At 36.5% G+C, this 23,131-nt stretch overlaps 1 protein-coding gene across 8 annotated transcripts; it reads left to right on the forward strand.

The window, feature by feature from the left end:
- The first annotated feature begins 3,661 nt into the window (after positions 1–3,661).
- LOC6567668 (G protein-activated inward rectifier potassium channel 3) lies at positions 3,662–22,341 on the forward strand. Of its 8 annotated transcripts, none has more exons than XM_032739785.2 (6): positions 3,662–4,237; positions 5,096–5,696; positions 19,446–19,560; positions 19,997–20,729; positions 20,799–21,035; positions 21,101–22,341. In XM_032739785.2, exons 2-6 carry the CDS (start codon positions 5,275–5,277, stop codon positions 21,616–21,618), a joined length of 2,025 nt encoding a protein of 674 aa, XP_032595676.1. In that variant the 5' UTR covers positions 3,662–4,237; positions 5,096–5,274; the 3' UTR covers positions 21,619–22,341. The 8 variants fall into 8 exon arrangements, with proteins under 8 accessions (XP_032595676.1, XP_032595677.1, XP_032595681.1 ...); XM_032739786.2 differs by having other exon boundaries at positions 3,663–4,237; positions 20,009–20,729; XM_032739790.2 differs by lacking the exons at positions 3,662–4,237; positions 5,096–5,696 and adding an exon at positions 10,054–11,138.
- The last annotated feature ends 790 nt before the right edge of the window (positions 22,342–23,131 follow it).

Consider the following 23,131-nt stretch of genomic DNA (forward strand, 5'->3'; position numbering starts at 1 on the left):
TTGTTTGCCCAGAATGTAACTGATTAAAATATAATTATTTTAAAAATACTAGCTTAACACAAGTAAGAAAGTCTGTTAGAGAAACGCCAAAGTTTAAATCAATATCTAAATTTATGCAAATAAATGTATATTTTCAAATTTGTATTCATTGACGTTAGCTCATCATAATGCTAATGGACGAGCTTACAGCTTACCTTCTATAAATAATAAATACCTGCAGACGTGAATTAAGTGGCAAGGACGAGCGAATCCTTGGGTCAATCTGCCACCTGACATGCAAATGAATTTATTTGCCCCAGTTCAATTGCAAAGTTATTGACAAAGTGCAGTCTCAGATAGATTGGTCGATAGCCACAAAACAAATGGAGGTCAACAAAGCCGTACAAAGACTTCACAATTGGCCGTTAGACAGGAATCAGAAACTGGACCAGGGTCGGTTGGAAATCCCAATGACTTATGTGGGGCACGCAACAAATGCTCAAGCAACCTCAACGGCTGTCTCCAATACTGCGGCACTGTTTTCTGATGCCTGCTGCGTGCCTGTGCCGCAAGGACTTGCTTCAGCATCTAGAGTCACAATAAAGCTGGATCAAAATGCTAAACTTAGCACACCACAAGTGGGTCGAGCAAAGTATGCAATGCTTAAAGTAATGTCTGTGTATCTATGTGTCTGTGTGTGTGTGTGTGTGAGTGTGTGTGTGTGTTGCACGGTTACATATACGTCTTTGGCTTAAGCACGTGTCTGCACATTCGTCTCGTATTTCCACGTTGCGCATTTCTATCGAAATTATTTTTGGAATAGCATTATGCGCTCATGCTAATGATTTCCTTAGATAAGCAAGAAAGTCGGAAATTTATTTAGGTGCACTCAGAAAAACAATCGCCCTGAATTCAAACAAAATCTCTCTGAACACTGGACTATTTACAAATATACTAAAATAATATTGCATAATATTTTAAGGGATTTTTTCCATTTTCAGAGATATATATCTTAATAGTAGAAAATATTTATAAAAAGTTGAAATGTAAGCCCTTATTTCTTTTTGTAAGAGATTACATATTTTCTATTGCAATTATATACATTTTTAACATAATTAAAATGATTTTAAATATTAAATAGCAAAACACCTGAAATTATACATATTTTCTTAAATTTCTGAAAAATATGCTCTCTATTTAAGAAAAATATCCCTGGAATAATAAGCTGAGTTACTGTTACCGCCAAAATAAGTGTGTTTTTCTAAAATTTCAGAGGGCATTTTTCATGAAGTGTAAGACAATAAATATGTAATCTACTCGACTTAGTTATACACTTAAATAAATAGTCTACTCCATTCCCAATGAGCTTCCATTTCGAGTGGAGCCTTTACTAATGATTTGAAACTTTTAATTGTCAGTTCTGAGAAGAAAGCCCACACACGATTATTTGTCTATATCTTAGCTGAATCTACATAAATAAATCAAGTGAATAAATAAATCATTAGCGTACGTGTGTCAACCTATAATTATATTAAACGATTTTATATAATTTGCAATTGTTAAAGCAATTAACACTCTCTTAGTAGACTCTAAACTCTTCAAAGACTTTTAACTTGGGCAAATTGTATATTTTCAGTTGTATGTGGCTTATACCCTGTATTCATTTAAAATGAATAATAAGTGCAGGAAGGTGTTGTGAAAATGGCTTGTAAAGATTGCAGAAGGGGACAAATTGGAGCCAAGGAGACATTTTCGAGAATAAAAAAGTAAGTGGGTATTTCTTAACTGGGTACTGGGTATGTAAAAGTGAGGCACTCTCGAGTTACGTAAGATAATAACAAAAAATGATAGAAAATAATTTATTTTTCGAAATAGTGGGATATTTATGATCTCACAGGTGTGAATAAAACAAAAGACTTAATAATAAATAATAAAAAAAAAACAAATAAAAATAAAAATACTAATTACTTGAAACGAAAGGTTCACTTAAATAAATTATGAAATTTTAATTTATTTTGTGCAATGATGTAGCATTTTATTTAGTATACAAAACATTTATTATAAGCCAACCGTTGGAAAAAACTCCCAGTTGTTAAAAACAAAATTAGTTGTTGGATATGCTTGTATATATGCATTTGTATAAATGAGTAAATAACGAACAATTGACGTCAGTCAGTGAATGCATTTGGATACACTTGTAGTATTCATATTTATTTATTTGCTCACGAAACTTATTTTCATATCGCAATAAAACACAATTTCAAAAGAAAATTGAATTCGATTGTAACAATAATTCTATTATACTCAAACATATATCAATATTCTGGTATAATCTATCAAAATGCAAAATTAATGAAATCATTACAGCCGATTTGTGGTCAGTTAAACAGAGTCATCAAAAAGCTATACGTATTTTTCTCATTAAAATGGTTATGAGAATGCTCAGTGTTCAATTTACATGCATTTTCATTGATGCAGCGACCTGATTGATATTTTAAAAACATGTTCTAAGAAATGAATCCAATATGAATGTAATTGGAAATGTGCGGGTGAATTTGTATGCAATGTATGCAAATTAATGTAATAATGTAATCGCTTTTTTTATTCTTTTGATTTATGATTCGTTTGTAAATGTAAATGTGAAATGAATCACAGGCATAAAGTTGTTACTATTGTTGTCGTATTTTACTCTTTTGTCATGTTGTTTACGGAACATGTGACACCTTGCACATTGCACTAATTGTGTTTGCATTCAAATATGTTCCGAGGAAACAATTACTTAGGCGCAGTGCAATGACTGAGATCGATTGTTCCACATCTCCATATACCCAGCAAATTTGCTAACATTCAACTTGTTTGTACTACAAACAAAATGTTTTGCGATAGTCGATTGACAATGAGTATGGAAAGTGTCAGAGGCCAGAATATTGAATGCAAAACAATAGATGGCATCTTAAAGCCATAGGTACTTAACTGGCTCACATATGTAAATCTATCATTTACACATACTTTTTCTATTTAGGCTCAAACCGGTTAATTTGGCGAGTAAGTTATTATAGTTATTATACCCCTCTTTGGCGTCGGGTGAACAAACCAAATAGCGTGCAAATTAAATAGGGGGAAAAAACGTGTAATGTGAATTTCACTCACAAGGGAAGTGAGTTAAATTTAGACAACGCTTAGCAACGTGACAAATTTATGAGTACTTTTTGTGATGTGACCATCTCTGTCAATCTGTTTAACTTGCCGTTCGGACGGTTTCATCACCTGTCTCAAGTTTTATCATCTTACAGCGCGACAGCAATAAATAATTATTATTGAGTCTTATATCGTAGGCGGTGTTTGCACATTGATCAATTTATGGCGTTGCGATTTTGATTGATTAGCTAGTGTAATTTTTGTGTCATGTCTGTTGCGCACTGCACAAATGAAGAGCTTCGAGTTGCCATAGAAATATTCATTGCCTACTTTGTGGACGGCATAAAGGAGTTGCAACTGCAAGAGGAGCTTTTGCAGTTGCGATCGATTCTCATTGTGAGCTTTTCGATGGTCTCTAAAATCTCAGCATTACTATTGATGAACTATATATATTGGGGGCTATTGATGCCTTTGACTGCCAGTTGCTCAGCATCGTTGGCGGCATTGTGACAGATTTCCTATTCTTAGCGTTCGCGAGCAAAAAACAAAAACAAAAACCAAAAGCACAAAACGAACAACAGCAACTGTAAAATGCCGAAGCCAAAGCCGAGACAAAACCGACTACGCCGATGTCGAACACCGACGCAACGCCGACGCAGACGCCTCGGTTGCCAACTCGATAAAAGTGTGTGATAGATGACGTTACCGTTACCGGTCGCGTTGCGTCGCGTCGCAATTGTTCGTCGCGGTTACTGTCGCTGCTGCTGCTGCTGCGGCTGCTGCTGCTACTGCCTGACAGCTGCTCACATTTGGATAATAAAAGTGGCAACGAGCACTCGAGCACCAAGTTAATTTGCAAACGCTGCTCATACGTTGCGGAGCAAAAAGCAAACCCCAAAAAAAAAAACAACACGTGTTCCCCCCTTCAGTTTACCCTTTGAGTTCACCACACTCGCACTCACACTCCGATTCACAGTGTGGCCAAAGCGCGTGCGTGTGCTCAGCAGTCCAGTGTGTGTCGGCCTTATTCGCATTCACAGCCAGCTATAGCGCTATCGACATCCACATCGGCATTTAAAACAAACACGAGCAGAGCAGTCTTCATCTCGTTGCGCTCCTAGTAAGTCAATTTTATTTCGTTCGCTTCCATCGCGCATTTTGGAATCGTGTCGCGATTTGTCGCGCGCTTCGCGATTAACGGTTATCTTTAAACAAGTACTAAAAATACAAATTATAATTATAATAACATAAAATTACACAAATTATTTAATTAACGCCAGCATAATTGAGCACTTAAATTGTTTGCAAAGTGAAATCTCGTTTTTATATATTTGCGTCTGCAATCCAAAAAACAAAAATAAATAAATAAATAATGTATATATATGCATACATTAGGTTTATAGTATATATGAATTTATGAACAAATTCCACATAAAATAAAAATTCTATTTTTTGGAAATTAAATGTATTTTACGAGCATTATTTATAAACAAACAAAAGTCCACGACATCAAAAAATAAATATTGTGAAAACTTGGTCAGCAAATATGTGTGTGAAAAACAGCCAAAATTAATAATTAATAGAGCGGCGTTTGCTATTTATTTATACGAACAACAGCTGTGAACAGCTTGATTTTAGCCAAAATAAAAAAACATAGTTATATATATTTATATTCAGTGTTTACCAATGAACAAATATGAAAGCTGAGCATAAATTATAATTTCATTTCTTAAATATGTTTACCAATTTTGAGAAAAGCACATTCAGTCTATAAATAATTCTATTCATAATTTAAAATCAGCTCATAAAATAAACAAGCTCAAATTTCGATTGAGAAATTAGCAAATTAATGAAGCAATACAATAAATAAATTATAACGAACAAGTTAAGACTTGTTGTTAAAAACAAACTTTACTTTTTTATGGGAAATGCAAATGAATAAACACAAATCCTCAACTGGTTTCATTTTGGCTTGCAGTACTCCAACCAAAATCGTCTCGATGATTGGGTCCACTGTCCCAAAACTAACGGCGAAAAGTGCTTCCCATAATTTTCCATTATAACGAATGCCCAACCAACAATAACAACAACAACAAGAAAAACAACAAGTAGCACCAAAGTAAGCCCAGCGGAGGAATCCAGAATTATAGTATAATAATGCCAAAAAGAATGATAATGGATAACTCCGAAGCAGTGGGTGGCGAAAGTGCCTGGTCCAAACTGCTCATCAGTGAGGACAAAAGCAAGAAGGCTGTGATTGCTAAAGCGAACATCATCACGAAGGACTCCAAGGAGTCAGAACCACTAAATGTGGAACAACTCAGGGGTGAAGCGCCAACCAAAACTGTTACAACGATTGCGGTCAGCTCGAGCGCAGATCCAATTACAGAGACGAGCACCAACATGGAGCAATCGTACAATCGGAGCGCCACCTACGGATCGGGCATGAATAGTGCCGGCGGCGAATCGAGCAACAGTGGCACCCTCCTCTCCCGCAAAGAATCATTCCTGGGCTCGTGCCATAGGCAACTCAGGAGATCCATCAAAGCGGTCAGCGAGTCGCCGGGACCATTAACTAGGTGAGTCTCGATCTAAATATATATAACTCGTATATATCAGAGGTGTTCCTTAAATCGCCATAGGGATTTTGTTAAACCAAAAAATAATGAGTTTAGTTAAAGAAATGAATACCTTCAGTTTGTCAAACCGAAACGAGTTTCGATAAGTAAAGTATAAAGATTCCGAAATTCTTTCTTTTTTTTTGGTATTCTATTACTATACTAATATTGTAAATTGAGCTGAACTGAGGTAGATATATTATATATGGCCCATTCTTAATATTGTATTGAAACCATTGAGCCGGTAGATTTTCTAAATTTCCATATGTAAAGTTAAGTTTCCAGTTCCGGTTTGAAGCCCTGATTATAACTAAAGCGCATCACAATCAACTTTAACAACTCATAAAAACTATAATTACATTTTTTCTAATGACTTCAGAAAGTGATTTTATGTTAATTCTATTTAATTTATTTTTTTATCGCTTTTTTTTAAAGTTAGTCTAAAGTTCAAAGTCATTTTGCATTTAGTTGTGCTTTAATATAGCATACTTTTTTGATAACGCAATTGACGCATGCAACTTCAACGATTTACAGGGTATATCGTTGTGAGTTAATATATATACTATATATATATATATATATATATATATATGGAGAATGAATATTGCGCATCCGACATGAATACACTGAAATGGGGCCAGGGCTTTTTGCCAAAGATCAGCGACAACATTGTTCACAGTGCCTGCAAAAATGTGCCAAACGCTTTTCTCTAATTATTCGTTGGCTCTCAAACTTCTGCAATAGCTCTTAGTACTTTGTGGCTGCTAGGCATCTAAGAGGTAGCAAATAAAGAGAGCGCTAGTGAGAGAGAGAGAGAGCGGTACACACCTGCTTACGATATTGATAGCGACAACTTATCTGCTTTGCATATGGGCAGTATTTGCGTATTTTTATTTAGCGTTCTATATTAAAATATATATTAGAGACTGGAATGCCATGTGTGATAATGTAAGCGTCTTCTGGTTCTGCCCTGATTCCAGCTGTCTTTGTCAGTCAGCGTCATTGTCAGCGTCTGCGTCAGCTTCTGCGTCAGCGTCAGCAATGCTGAAAGCGCGACACGCGACAAAAGATAAAACTTTCAGTTGATTGGATGAATGACAAAATTAAATTATATTTGATTTATGGCCGTCGGTGGGTGGACAATTAAATATGATTTCCGCTAGGCATGTAACTGAGCTTTTTCTCTATTCGACTGAGTGCAGCTTTAATTGGATTTAGCTTAGCGAATGATACCAAAGAATACCGAGCACTTTGAATGCTCGGCAACTTGAACGCCCCTGACATTCATATGCAAATAATGTGGCTTATCATACCCAAAAACTAGTTGAAAATGTGTAGAATGGGTATGATGATGCTGAGCTAAAGAATGTGATAGGCATAAGAAAGCATCTCAGACACCATACAGTATCTATATTCTTGATCAGCGTGAATAGTTGAGCCGATCCACTCATGTCTGTTTATATTAACGCGCTAATCTCAGCGATCATATTCGTAATCAAGTTGAATATCAATCAAAATCAATTGTCTATAGCAAAAAACTGACAATTTTATTGACAAAGATCAACATTTTTATTGGTTATAAATATACTCTGACATTATATTAATCATCTTTAAAGATTGCATCAAGATCGGCTCAGAAACATTTGAGAAAATCGCCTTTTCATATATACCAAATTACATAGCATTTTTTCAATGCATCTGCACATATTTATACATTTATATATATATATATATATACATATCTTATGATAGGTAAGGCATCTGCTAGTCGAGCGCCCTCTTTGTCTAGAGCATTCTTACTTATTTGTTATTGCTTTTGCTGTAGTCAAATTAGAGCATTCTTACATATTTGTTTTTATTTTTGCCTGTTTGCTTTTATCATAATTTTAGTTTAGCGTAATTGTAACTTCTGATGACTGCAGACAGTTTTCAGTTACACTTGATTATGCATGATAAACTGAGAGTCAACAACTCTTTGGCACCTTGGCATTAATTTGCATAAGTAAGTCAACTTTCCGCTGTAAACAGCAGCAGACTAACAGCAAAAAGAAGCTAGCAACACTTAATGCGCATAATTTATTAATTTGTATATTTTTTTGCAATTGTTTGCTCTTATAAGTATCATTAAATTAAAAACATGTTAAAGGCCCACACCGAGCCACATACGCACACACACACACACACACACACACACACACCTTGGCCTCAGCTTTATTTGGCCAAGTGCCAAGGGGATTTCCTCAAGTGGCTGTCAACTGCCAACAGCTGTTGCCGGGGCAACCATTATGCTGTATACCCTAATAATGGGTAATAAAATTTTGTTGTAAAAATGGAGACATCTGTTAAATTAATCAATAGTTGGGATTTCAAGGATAATCAATTTGTTTGCTTAGCAAACTCAAACGATTTATATATAGGTGCATATTTTATCAACCCTATATTGAAATCTAGATGCTACCAGTTCGATTTCGGAAAGGGTATCCAAAATACGGCAATCGCTTTTCCTTCTTGTCTTCGTTTTCTGATTAGGTCTTGTATGTTGACCACCTCAGAGATGTGCTCGGTGCTAACAGCGAATGCAAATTTCTCAGTGCTAAATATAGACAAGTAAATGCTTAAGCTTGTAGTTGTTATGCCAAATATGAGTGCCCCAAAATAAGCATAAATATATTTATTTTGCCAATTGCCAATCAATTTTTGGACAGACAGACAAATTCTGCTCTTTTTGATTGCTTTCTTTGTCAATGAGTTTTTTTTGTCACACGCGCCGTATGATTAATATTCTATTAAATTTTGTTTTGAAATCCGCGCTCGATTGCTCTATCTGCAATTGCTCAAATTAATTATAGCCAAGTGGTTTATGATTAATAGATTTTCTGTGAATATATTATTTTTCTAAAAAAAGCTTTTTCGACATTTGAATTATCTTGAAACTGAAGCTGCAAATGCGATAAAAAACACAATTGCCCTACAGCTAGATTTCTTAGCAATGATTCATTTGCTCAAAAATATACATTCACTGAATTTGTTTTTATCGAGATTTATTCTTCCTATTGTGTTTATGTGTTTATGTTTTTGGTTTTCTTTCAACTCATTTGTGATAACATATATATATGAAATACATTTGATTTTTAAATTCTAACTGCGACTGATTTTCATGTACTTAATGCTGTTAAGGGTACCATTAAATGATTATGTCAAGTCGTCAGTTTAAACCATCAATATAGATTTTTATTGTCATCGAATGTTATGGGTATATCATGTGATTACAATACCCTTGTATAATTTGTGCAAATATTGGTAAAGTATTAATACTTATAGTTTCATTTGATTTTTACTTTTCTTTTGCTTGCCGCTGATAACTGCAAATTAAAAAGTATCAGATAGAACGCAACGGAAAGCCAGCTATAAATTTGAAGAAAAAAAAAGCCAACAATATCAATTGCAATATTTTGAATGCTACGTGAGAAATTTTGAACTGCGCACACTGTCTACATAAATACTATATAGAATGTCTGATTTATTTATTTAAAATCGTTCGTGCTGTGAAAATTATATATATATGTGCATTCCAGGCAGAGCCGAATGTAAGCATCGCAATTGACAACAATGTTTAACTACGCCACCCTCCCAAGTGACCACGCCTCCCTCAACAGTTGGGTAAAGCTTGCGGTCAGTTAGCCGTGGCTTAATCGTTTTGTCGCAACAATAACAATAAATGCAACCGCAACGAAGTTAATTGCTGCAACAGAGGCCGTTAACAGTTGCATAGCTTTTTTAAATTTACATTTTTGCACACTGTTTACTGTGCATATTTACATGCATGTACATATATTACGTGTACGCGACGTAAGCCCAAATAACGACAACGCCAACGTCGACTGCGACTGCGACTGCGGCAGTGAGTGCGTTAATTGCCTTGATTTAAATGTGGCTGGATTCTTCTCTGAAAGCTGCTGCCCAAGTTGATAATTTTCAGCTAATTTTTTTTATTTGTCGAATCGGGTCAACGTCGACGTAGCCACATTTGTTTGTTATTGTTGTTATCGTACTTTTGCTCTGTATTAAAAAAAAAAAACAACAACAATAACATATTAGTTATCAGCTGTTGTATTTCATTGTGGTTTTATATTCGGCTTTTGCGACGTCTACGCATATTTCTTAACATTGCTGTTGTTGTTGTTGTAGCTGTTCTAGTGTTTGCATGTGTTTAGCAGTATGCTAAGGCAGCGCAGCGGCGTCTGGTGATATCGGCTCTTCTACTTGATATACTTGATTTTGAAATAAAAAGCAACAATGCCGTCAACTGAGCATTTCAGTTTCATTTCAACCGTCTTCGCAGAAAGTGATTCCACCTGCGCTGTCAGTTGACGACGGCGACGCTTCTGTTGCTGCTGCTGGGCGCTCTCTTTTACACTATTCATTCACTCTCTTTACATCTGCTCTTCTACGTGTTGTATGCGCTCACGAGCTCTCAGTTCGATGCACGATCGGCAGAGACGCTGTAAAGTTATTTTAACTCATCGGAAATGCAACGTTGTCAGTTGTAAATGAGACGCCGCTAAACTAATTACAAAACGGAAAACGCAGCAGTTAAAAAAATAAATTGTATTAAGCAAACAAAATTACCGTTAACGAAAAACCGTAAATAGTTCCGCACGACGCCGGCCGGAACAGACGCTGTGAAAATAATAATGCGCGTTTTTGTTTATTTCAAAATAAAAACAATATTCGCCTTTCCAACAACAAAAAGAACGCATTTCTGATAAAGAGCGAAAAGTTTAAAAGCCGCAAAACCAACAGCAATAAAACAGCAGCCTCGATAAGCAATATAACAACAACAAAATATCCGCTCCGAAAATTCTCACAGCCCTTATTTAGATCAACAAGCGATAACGTCATCCAACAGTTAACAGTATTATTCAAAACATAAAAAAAAAAACAAAAAAAAGTGCTCGAATCTTTTGTTTCCAAACACAAATATCAATTATTATAATTGTAATAGATTCTCAGCTGTCGCATCGGCGTCAAGGTTGTAACAGGAGCGGAGAGCCAGAGAACATTTTTTTTGTCTGTGTGTTTTTTTTTTGCTAATCGCTCGACCGAGGAGGAGCCGTCACTCGTCATCAAACATACACACACACAGATACAAACATATTTTGCATTTGTTTGTGCTGCTGCTGCCGTCTGTTACATTTTAGTTTCTGTCGCGTCAGCGACGCCGCATCTTGTCGCCGACCTCTATAAAACCAAAAAGACAAAACTAAAACAAACAAACAGTGTTGTATAACGGACACGTGTGCATTACATTCTAAAGCTTCTTCAAATTTGCACGCATTTAGCTTTGGGCAACATGAAGCGTCTTATGACCTGGGAGCGCGATCTTGTCGATGCTATGTACGAGTAAGTTACCAACACAAACACACACAGCTGTTCAACGATTTCATTTATCTTATCCGTAATTATTTTTAAGTAGTTGTACAGGTTTTCAAGTGCATTGTTTCTGTTTGATATGTAAAGCAGCATAACCTGTTGCCATCTTTCACATTGAACTTGTCTCCAGTTGTGTACAGTTTACAGTACAACTGACCAAACAAAAGAAAACCCCTCTATTCATGTTTTATAATATTTATGTTGGTGTCATGAGAATGCACACAGCCAAAAACATTGCATGGCAACAAAATTCATCGGCAGCAGCATTGGCAGCATCACTCTTATACTGCTGCAGCTGTTATTGGTTTCGAAGAGTGCGCATACTTTTTTGCTTTTTTTTCTGCTGCCTGCGCCGGCCGCTCAGCATGCTATACTCCATTGCATGCTCTCGTTCTTGCACCCACGCCAACTCTTGTACACGCATTCGCTCTCGCTCTTTGACTCTCTCGGACTCTGAGAGTGTGATGGCCTCAAGAAGTTTTTGACATTCGGCTCGGTCGCACGCATTGATCGTAAAACAGTCTGGTCGCTGAGGTCGTTGGGAGGGGGTGGTGGTGTGCGGATGACTGACAAACATGGTTGTGTGAATTTAAATGCCTGTATTTACCTTTATAAATAAATTAGAGGCCGATAACGAAAGCCACTCGGCTCACTTTGGCCACCAATTTGTGTGACTTAAAGAGTATCTAGGACAGCTGCACACTTTTATGTTTACTCAACTTTTCATATCTAAATCCATGGCTATATAAAATTGCTGTCAGCATTTGTATTAATGACTAAACAAATAGATAATATTTGCATAGCAAAGCTGATAATTTAGCTGTAGTTGGTTATTTTCTTTCGCAAGTGTTATTTATTTACCTCATGAAAAATTAATTAAAATTAATGCAGCACTCGGCTCTTTGCTATATACTTATACATATATATATAAAGGCAAATAAATTGTCAGACAAGTCTGTAAATTATTGTCACCTGTTTAATGCAAAAAAAAAGAGCCATTTGAGAGGCAACGAATGACAAACTGATAAATCAAGCTTTTGAGTTGACTGTACCTGTTTTATGTGTCTTTAAAAGTCGCCGCTATTTCGCATGCAACAACAATGGACTGCATTTTTCTGATTGTGAATACTTTCAACTTACAGTTATTTATTTTAAACATTGCAATTTTCCACATGTTGCACTTGCATGTAAATTGCAAATCCATTATAAACTATTATTACTGCTGCTGTTGTTGTTGCTGTGATTTTTCCATTGCGAGTGTTACAAGTTGTTTGAACTTTTGTGCAGACTGTACCACTTTTATTGTGTTTTAATTTACTCGCTTTTTTTTTTGTTGATTTAGAAAGCGTGTAGTCATTAGCTTAACAAGCGGCGCATGCTGATGATCGTTTTAGTGGCAGCAGCAGCAGTAGATGCTGTCTTTAGTGTTTCAACCAGCTGACGAGCCGAGGCCCTGTCACATGCCCCAACAACTGAGCACACTTATTCATACTCACCTCACACTCGCTGCTATTTGCCCGGCTTATTTCAGTTTTATTTACAATCATCCGCGAGACTGCGACATCTTTGTGAAACAGATAAACGCAAGTAAAAGAAGAAAAAAAGCCGGTCATGACCAAATCATTGCTGTTGATAAGCATCCTCCTCCCCTTCCACACCCCTCCTCCAAACAGGTCTCCCCATCAAATATACATCTACAGCGGATTTATTAGCACCTCGCAAGTGAAGCTTTCCATGTGAACCCAGACTCCGTTCATATTTGTATTAACTGCGACTCTTTAAAAATGCCGCTCGAGCGACACGCTTATTGGGCATGTCATATTCCACAGTTGCAGATACAGATACAGATATAGATATAGATATAGATACAGATACAGATATAGATACAGATACAGATATAGATACAGATACAGCTGGAGATACAATAAATACAGAGACATACTTTGCTTATTTGTTCAAGTCCTCTTTTGTTAATCGAGTTATTCGCGTTTCGCGTTCATGAGGAAAGTTTTAACATTGTTAATTCCATTTGTACACACAGACTTATCCCATACACCTTGACTTGTTTTCAGTCCGTTATGTTTTGAACCGTATTTAGCAATTGAGTCGTCTCTTTTGGCCATTTTCCAGTTCACACTGTGTGTTTATGTGTGTATGTGGAAAATAACCGGAGACAAGTTCAAATTGGATATCGATGTCGAAGCCGTTAATCGACTGGCAAATAACTTGGCTAATTATATGCTAGATTCATAAGGTATTTGTTTTCACTTTTTGGCTCGCATGTTTTTGGCGTGACCAAAAAATCAGCATTAAAGCAAAAACTTGATTAAAGAAAATATTATTAACGGCAGCAGGAAATTAAATGGCCCATTTATTTGACTATATGTATATATATATTTCTGTTAATTATCAATAAAAATTAATGCGCCTATCTTTAGGAATTCCACAGTTATAAGAAAGTTATAATCTTAATTAATTTATAGTCAAATATTCGACTTAATTATGAAAATTATTGAAAGGGCATTAAGCTCAAGCTTAGTTAGAAGTTTATAATCATAATTGCATTCTAGCATTAATTGTTTAGTGCTTAGTGATTCTAGTAAAATATTTTACTGAATCAAAGACAAATATTAAATATTATATATAAGCCACATATACTAATATGTTAAATGATCAAGAAATTTAAACTGTTTAAAAATGTAAATTATATATAAATATTCTAAATCATGTTGATCACGTGCCGATCATTACTTAGTTTTAGTGTGGATTTTTTCAGCACATTCTGACACAGTGTTATAAATAAAATGTAAACCAGTTCAGCTGACTGTTCTCACAAAACTAGAAGCAAAATTTAACGAGAGTTCTTTGAACTGTTGCTCATTCGCATGCTGATTATTGCAGACATCACAAGGCCATGTCTCATATATCTATGTGGAGCTTAAGCAGTTCCAAGAGTTCATAAAAAATGAGTTAGCATGCGGCAACTGCTTGGCCAACTAACAACATGTGTTGTGTTGTCAACAAGTTGGTCACATTTTAGACCTAATCATAGTTTTTTTTTGTTTTGATATGGCTCACATTGTAATCAACGCTTGGCTACTAAATATTCCGCCAGATGCGTCACTTCCTCGACGTCACTGATTAGATGCTAAAAGTTAAGACTTTTTGTCTTTGAACTTGAGTAATTTCGTTGTAAAATTAGTAATTGTATTATGACTGTTGAGTCTTTTCTAATACCGGGATACGTTTCATAGTTCATTTGATTAGATATTCACATTAAGAGTGCCAGTCGATTGGGGAAGAACACTTAACTTCGGACAGGGTCCAAAGCAGGTCAGCGGCGCCTTTGAATGATTACTTTATTTTATAGAGGTCTAATTTAATAAAACTAACAACTCGGAAAAAGACGCTGCTTTCACAACACAAAATTATACATAGCAGGGGTTCAGGATTTTCGATTGGATTTGATTTAAATATATTTTTTCTATGCGTGTGAATATGCATTATATTAATGGTTAATAATCACTGTGAGCCCAAAAGATTGTGAAAACATTCTCACACACAAGTTTATTCAACTTCAGCCCTTCAGATATAAAAATATTTAAAAAATAAAATAGCATATAACAGATCGATCAGGACACAAAGAGCTGGCCTCTTTTATGAGTGCGGCCAACTGAGTTATTTTGAATCGATCTAAGACCAAAAATCTCATAGATGGCGACCGGCATAAACCGGTTCGAGTGTAAAGCGGAATACATGATATCAAAATATTTATACATATATACATATATGCACATCCATATATATATTCTATATGCATGGACCTTTGGCGGGTATGGCAATTTTTCTGCGTTTCAAAGTAGACTTGACAAAAGCATACCAAAACATTTGCACATTTCTATATATATATATATACGCATATGGCAAAATATTTATATACATATGTTTTCATTATGATTATTATGTAAATTTACGTTTTTAAATGGGGATCGACGTGGGAAAAGTTCACGGCCAGTTCATTTGAGAGAGAGGTGACAACTATATAGCATATATGTATTCATGTATACCTTTATACAGACCCTCACTTCTGGAGATAAGTTTACTATATCAGCTAAGCATAATTATATATAAATTTTCAATAAATTTAAAAAAAAAAGAAACTAAATAAGAGTTAAATAATAATAACTCATAATTTCTAATAACATTTTTGACTCTTGCAAATCATGTATATTTTATATTAGTTATTTACTTTCACAGCATGTTAATTAAAAAATATTTGTAGCCTTATAAATAAATAATTTTTAAATTCTTTTGCCGAAGTTATTTCCACGATTCGAACTCTTTAACACAATTAGCAAAACGCGTTTCTAGTTTATATGAAGTATGAAGTAATGATTTGACTATTAGAAATGCATGAATAAAAAAGATATCACCGATATCAGCACACTCTTTTATGGCTGGCCAACTCATTGCTGATAACTGCAAATTAGATATAGACTCGTCTAATAGGCCGATCGACAAACAGACATGTCTTATGTGTAATTAGGTGGCAACAACGACGAACTGTTTTCTGTTGTATACTGAGAATTGAATGCTTCTTATTTGCCTGCGTGAGTGAGTGAATGAGTGTGTGTCAGAGAGAGATATCTGATGTGGATATATATACATATATATTTATATGTATGTGGGCCTGGGGGTGGGAGTGCTGGTCGTAGTACCCACATAGATTAAATTTGTATTTGCTTTGCAATTTGCCTGCCTTTCTGCCGCCAGGCAGTTGGTAAAATGTTGCTCGATCGCTCGGTTCACATTCGAATAAACACAACACAGAAATAGCCCTATTGATTGAAGATTGAAGCTTTGCCAAGCTGATCACACAGCTGTGTCGAGCCCTGATCATAGTTAATAGTGTGATAAAAAGTGTGTGTGTTGCAGCAAAAATGATCAGTAATGAGTTAAATGAGCTCTTGGGCTGGGGCTACTCGGCTCGCTGTCGCCTGTTGCAGAAGCATTGTCTCTGTTTTATTTTTATCACAATGACAAACTAGAACAAGATACAACAAATACATTTCAGTTGAGTTGAAAGTGTAAAGAAAAGCCACAATAATAACAACATCTCAATAACAACAAATAACTAAAACAGTATTTGCACTCGACGAGTATTCCTTAATTGTACAGAAAGTGTGACTGAAGTGGTTCACAGTGATTCACGTATAAAAAACAATTGGTTTAAGATGTCGGATCTACGACGAAGTTTCAGTCGTTTATCGATGATCGTTTATCGAGCAACGCATTCCAGTGAACAGTCCTGGCGCGAGGAGCTGCTGAGGTAATTGTTATCGCCTATCGATTTCCAAGAATTGCCAATCGATGGAAAATACATTTTCTTTAAACAAGTGTTCAGGATGTGAGCATTGAATAAGTTAGTTATATATGTTTATATCCACTATATATCTGTCTGGATCGATGCTATGTACATTTAATTAACGCGTTGTTTAATTGACTGCCGCCACAAATATTTGCATGCAGAACTGTTTACTGGCTACAGCTATAAATATAAATGAATACGAATCCACGTATCACTGGAAAACATCTGCTTTTCAACACCTAAACAAACATTAACATTTAGTCCACCTGAATAATGATCAAAGGTTAGCAAATTTGCATGTGACAGCTCTACTCATATATTATAAAGATATTCATAGTTATTCGTTGCATATTAATGCATTTTATTAAATATCTTTTTTGACGACATTTGCCATTTGAATTTTTGGCACAGCTTTAAACAGTGCAGTCGCTTGGGAAAATGAATATTTCTCTATAATATTATATGTATATTCTATATTAATAGTAAAATTAATTACAGTCATAAAATGAAAAGCAATCTCTCGAATAAAAGACTTGTATCTTAGGCAGAAATGCAGTTGAGATTTTCTTCTATATCGAGTGTACCAAATAACCAGTGAACACTTTATTTATAAAATATATCAACTATTGTTGTGACTGCACTTTCCATTGAGTTGGCTGCACTATTTATATAATAAGCATCCCTTTAATATATATATATATTGGAGGCTTATATATATACATAAATATATATATATTAAACTCAATATGGGTGCTCTTCTCGTGTTAAAGTGAAAATCATTTTGGCCAATGGCTGAAAATGACGTCAATCGTCTGATTTTGTGTGTTCGTCTCGATCGAAAATCACGACCTCGGTCAACATTTTGTGGCCAGAATACTTTTTACTGCAGTGTAATTTATAATTTTTTGGCTATCGGTCAATAACTTTTGAAGAGTGCATTTTACCGATTAGCCGCAACTTACGCACACTGTCCAAGGTCAGTTTTATAATTCATTGTATTATTTTTCTCTTTTGTGCTATTGTTTTTTATCTGGCCGCCAAAAAACTTTTAATTGCTAGCTGTTAGCAAACTTTACTTATCTGACTGACTGACTGACTGAAGCAACGATGAGTTTGTACAATACACATTTTTATTCTCAATCATTGTTAACTTAGTTCTTTGTTATCTAGCATTTCTTTCATTCAACATATACATTGAATACATTCCTCATAAACTTTCTCAATGTCTCTGTGGCATTTCAGTGAACTTGTTCGATTCCCAGTTGACAACCGCATAATGATCTACGGGGCCGCTCTGTCAGTTTAGTCAGACAATTTATCGTTGCGATAAGTAGAATGAAGCTGCAATTGGCAGAATACGAAGAAACGTTTCTTTAGCAACCGGTTTATTTAGCAAATTTTATGGGAATATCTCCGAATTCTTTTTTGCATCGTACTCAAACAAGCAATCGGGAAATAGAAGTTGCTTAGGCAGGTTCCTATAAATTATAAGAGCTCAATTATAATACCGATTTAGTGTTAAGTAGCTTGAGCTTTATTCTTCTACTCAACGAAAGTGAAAGCATGAAAGAGATAGTACCACTGATCGGCTGAATTTCGGCTTCGCTTTTGAGAGCGCCTCTCTTGAGCGTGTGCTCTCTGTGATTTGAGCAAGCTTTGTGTTCTAACTCAAGAGTGAGTGCAAATAGTGTGAGCTTTGAGTGGGGACTTTTGCATATGTCGGCAGAATAAGAGACTGAAGGGAACAGAGCACGGCACGCTGATAATGCGTGAATACACAATGGAATGGCGAAGAAAAATTAAACTGCAATAACAATAACAACAACAACAAATATTAGCTGTTGCTGTTGTTGTTGTTGCTTTAAAATATATATGAGAAATGTGACAATTTGCAGTTACACATTGTGATTACAGTAAAGTTGATGAGCGCGACTTTAACCGGCCTGCAAATTAAATCTTCCTCGCAGTGCCATTTTGACTCTTGATCCGTGATTGTGCGAGCTTAAAAGCTATCATTTTGTATTAAGTTGCTCAGTGCAGGACAAAGCGCAGAAAACGCCGAATTAATATTGCTTTTTATTATTATTATTATTATTATCAGTTGTATATTATTTTACAAAGTGATGTTAGTCAGACAAGTGCCTAAGTAATTTTCGGACTGTGCTTCTTCCTTCTAATGTTCGTTCGACTCGATTTGACAAATTTCGACTCTTAATGCTATTTCTTGTCGGCTTCGTGTTTGTCTTGTGCTTCACCAGCATTTCAATTCAGACTTTAAACTGGTAATTTACATAGTAGAAGAAGAAGACTGAATACTGCAATGTTTAATGGAGATAACACTTTGCTCTTGGACCCCTTTTGTTGCCTCTTGTTGCTTAATAATAAACTGCAAATACATATTAATGTTGATATCCAAGCTTCCTGTTTGTGCAGCAATTTCTGCTTTAGATGTAGCCATCTGTTTTTAACTGAAAACAATTATATTTATAGACTACTTCAATTGGTTTTCCAAGCTTTTATTTACGACACGCTTCAGCAAGAAATGTATATTTCAAGGCTAGCAGAGATTATTAAATAATAGAGTTAAATCAATGTAAAAATGCAGATGATGTTAGAATGAGTGCATATCGTGCATATCGTTAGTAGGTTATCAGTTATCAGTTATCAGTTGTCAGTTATTATTGATAAGAATATGTTTGCGAAAAGAGACAAAATTGTAAACAAATGAAATGTTTGAAGAACTTGATGTGTCCACTTAAAATTAGAAATAATCTAAGTCTGAGCACTTCTTCTTATTTATGAGTGCTTTTTGTTTTTTTTTTTTTTTGTTTGTTTCTCAACTGTGTAAAATAATTGACTCTCTTCAATTTGGTTCTCTTTTCCACGCGCGCTTCGCTCTCTTCGAGTAGGTATCGGCAGACGCGGTTCAGCTCGCGTCGTGTGCGGAAACGTGTCGTCTTCAAGCATGGCGAGTGCAACGTGGTGCAAGGCAACGTGGCAAAGAGGCGTCGTCGCTATCTGCAGGTAAGCAGCTATATATGTATATATATCAAACGAGAGACATCTCTGCAAATGCGGCAAACATGTGCCGCTTATGCAAGGCGTGCAACATTTAATTTTAGATATGCCGCGCTCCATTTAGCCAAATGCCCCCTCAAAAGGGGCGCGCAGCTCGTTACTAATCGAGCAATTCCAGCTAAAGAACTCAGAAGTTTCAAGTTTAAAAAATGAACTCTTTGCCAAAAGTCTTTTTATTCAATAAATATTGAAGCTTGAGCCGAAAAAGTGTAGTTTACCTTGAATATCTACAGCATAATGGGATTCATCAGATTATCTTTATCCTTCATCCGCTTGGCTCTAATTTGCATGTTGCTTGAAATGTATCTTTAGCGATGTATTTTATGAACCCGAACTGTTTTGAGAGCCAACTAATTTGTCTAGCCTAACACGTACTAACAAGGTGCTATTTCAGGACATCTTCACCACACTTGTGGACGCACAGTGGCGCTGGACGCTGCTAGTGTTCGCCGCCAGCTTCGTCATCTCGTGGGCGTTCTTTGGGTTTATTTGGTGGACGATTGCGTATGCGCACAACGATCTGGAGTACTTCAATCTGCAGGATACACAGCCCGAACTGATTGTGAATATGACCCACACGGTCTGTGTGACGGAGGTGAAGGGCATTATGTCCGCGTTCCTCTACTCGGTGGAGACGCAGACAACGATTGGCTATGGCAATCGTTATGTGACTGACGAATGCCCCGAGGCGATATTCACCATGTGCATACAGTGCATCACGGGTGTCTTCATCCAGGCCTTCATGGTGGGCATTGTGTTTGCCAAGCTCTCTCGGCCAAAGAAGCGCGCCCAAACGCTGCTCTTCTCGAGAAATGCGGTGATCTGCCATCGGGATGGAACCCCTTGTCTGATGTTCCGTGTGGGAGATATGCGCAAGTCGCACATCATTGAGGCGCATGTGCGGGCCCAGGTCATCAGGAAGAAGGTGACCAAGGAGGGTGAGGTGCTGCCCTTCTATCAGCAGGAGCTGCACGTGGGCGCCGATGGTGGCGAGGATCGTCTCATGTTCATCTGGCCAACCACAATAGTGCACAAAATCGATAGGAATAGTCCGCTCTTCATGCTCTCCGCCTCCGACATGCTCAAGGAGCGCTTCGAAGTCGTTGTCATGCTGGGTGAGTAGCTGCTAAACACTTCTTACTGATGATCCCCGACTAATATGCCCCATTGTTATGCATTACTAGAGGGTGTCATCGAGTCCACTGGGATGACGACGCAGGCGAGAAGCAGCTATTTGCCATCGGAGATACTGTGGGGCCATCGGTTCGTCAACGTGGTGTCCTTTCGCAAGGAGACGGGCGAGTACGAGGTGGACTACACCCTGTTCAACAATACGTACGACGTCGATACGCCGCTCTGCAGCGCCAAACAGCTCGACGAGCTCAAGTCCGAGTGCACGAGGAGTGCCAAAAGCGGCATAGGTAAGACAATAAATGCCAACCTAAATTCTCCAAAAATTAATATATTTTTATTCTGTGGTGGACAGTTCCGTTTGCGGATCGTACGCTTTCGGCGGCCAGCATGTTGCAGCGCATAACATCGGCGGCTTCTGTGGACCACTTGGATCCGGCGAGCGATGAGTCGCTGGACTCGGGCCGTCTGCAAATACGCTCGCATTCCATACCGAACGGTGTGCTGGCCCCTGAGCTGGAGCCGCTGAACAATAACAATAACCACAATCACAATAACAATAATCATAGCAGCGGACACAGCAGCCACAATCATGGCAAGCCAGGTGCACTGTTCACGATGGGCGGTCATAATATCGCTATAACGACAACGGCGCCCAGCATACCCAACCTAACAAGTATTAATGAGAGAACCAACTCCGGTAATTCCATAAATAGCAGCAACTACAGCAACAGCACCCTCAACGTTGGCTCTGGCAGCGGGAGCAGCAATACCGTTACCAGTACCGGTGGCAATGGCAGCTCTCGCCCAAAATCGAATCCTCGAAGATTGAGCATTAAACAGGATCAGCTGCCCATCGATTCCATGTGCTGAAAATTATTATATTGTGCCAGGCCAAATGAGTTTATTTTTTCTTGTCGGCCCCCCGATCTGATGTGTTGTATTCGTAGTGTAGGCTCGTAGAATTCTAATTAGGATAAGTGAATATAGTTTAAACAACAAAGCAGAGGGCGCCTCAAAAACGCAGCTCTGTGACTAGCTGTGAAACTGAACCCTAGACCCCTTTATCTTGTCACCCCAAAATACCAATATCGATTGATTCCTAATCCCTTGGATCGTTTCTAGTTTGTAAAATTTAATTTGATGATTCGTTAGTGTTAGTTTTAATGAATTTATTATACATATGAACATTAAAAAATTGATATTAAAACCAAGAACGATATGCAATTGCACAAAATATTGAAACCAAAATGCTGCAAATTCCTCGTTAACTCTTAGACAATTGTAAAGCTCATAAATGATATTTAGTGCAAACATGATGTTACATGAATTTTTAACTACCTTAAACGATGATTGTTCAACATCTGATATACTCAATGATTAATTGTGTAGAGTAAAAATGAATAGGTATTCAAAAAATTTTTAAATATGCCACAAACACTGGCTGAAAACACAAATGAGCTTCAATTGTTACAAATATAATGTGTGGACAATAAATGGAATGAGCAAGTGAATGTTTGATTGATGTATTTTATTTACATATAAGTGTCATAAAGATTGTAAACATTAAAGACCGAGAATATATATTTAAACATACACTTGAACGAAATGTAATTTTTCACAATATTTGGATTGGGGTTCTAACGCATCATGAACTATTTTTGTACACAGGACATGTGTTTTTAGCCTTAAGGATCTATAAAAGTCACATATGGCCAAATATTACACGATGAGGTAGGTCAGACAAAACCGCACAAAATCAGAATGTAATCCATAACTTAGTTATCTTAAGGACTATCCGGATGACCTTTCACATAAAAATAGTCCTTTTACAGGAAAAACGACTTTTCTGTGTATACAAAAATGGTAATATTTCGTCAGTATTCTCGCGTATCCTTGCAAGTCATATGTCAAACTACTCATACTAATTATGGATACAAGGCGGTTAAAGGACACCCAAATTAACTCAATAGCTTCTGAGCTCTCAAGGATTTTGGGTTTTTGGTCCGATTATTTTCGCCCAGCGACTGAAAACAACTATTTGGTTATCAAAAAACCAATTCATAGAGTGTGTCCTTGTGAATCAACAATAATCTGTAAGGATATGGCGGAAATGGAAGTATTTCTCTGAACAAATTAATTGTCCAAGCTTTAACTCAACCTAAAAGTATGCTTCAAAATTCTTGATTTTATCACAATAATTTTCAACATGGATTTTAATGGACATCCTGTAAGTATGCTATACATTTTTCTATTTCCCACCGGTGATTATACAAAAGTCCTAAAATGATGACGTTTAACAAAAAGAGGGCCTTGAATAAATATAATTAACAAAACACTTGTCTATACGGTTCTTTTTTAAGTTTCTTTCCTTTTATTTAGTTTT

The sequence above is a fragment of the Drosophila grimshawi genome, unplaced genomic scaffold, assembly GCF_018153295.1.
Source record: "Drosophila grimshawi isolate 15287-2541.00 unplaced genomic scaffold, ASM1815329v1 contig_311, whole genome shotgun sequence".
In the NCBI taxonomy this organism is placed as follows: Eukaryota; Metazoa; Arthropoda; class Insecta; order Diptera; family Drosophilidae; genus Drosophila; species Drosophila grimshawi.

What these genes read in the sequence shown, in the direction of transcription:
- LOC6567668 (XM_032739785.2), top strand. Translation starts at nt 5,275, where the DNA reads ATGCCAAAAAGAATGATAATGGATAACTCCGAAGCAGTGGGTGGCGAA. An exon ending in CGAAGTCGTTGTCATGCTGG is followed by an intron (nt 20,730 to 20,798) that starts GTGAGTAGCTGC and finishes ATGCATTACTAG; the next exon opens with AGGGTGTCATCGAGTCCACT. An exon ending in GAGTGCCAAAAGCGGCATAG is followed by an intron (nt 21,036 to 21,100) that starts GTAAGACAATAA and finishes TGTGGTGGACAG; the next exon opens with TTCCGTTTGCGGATCGTACG.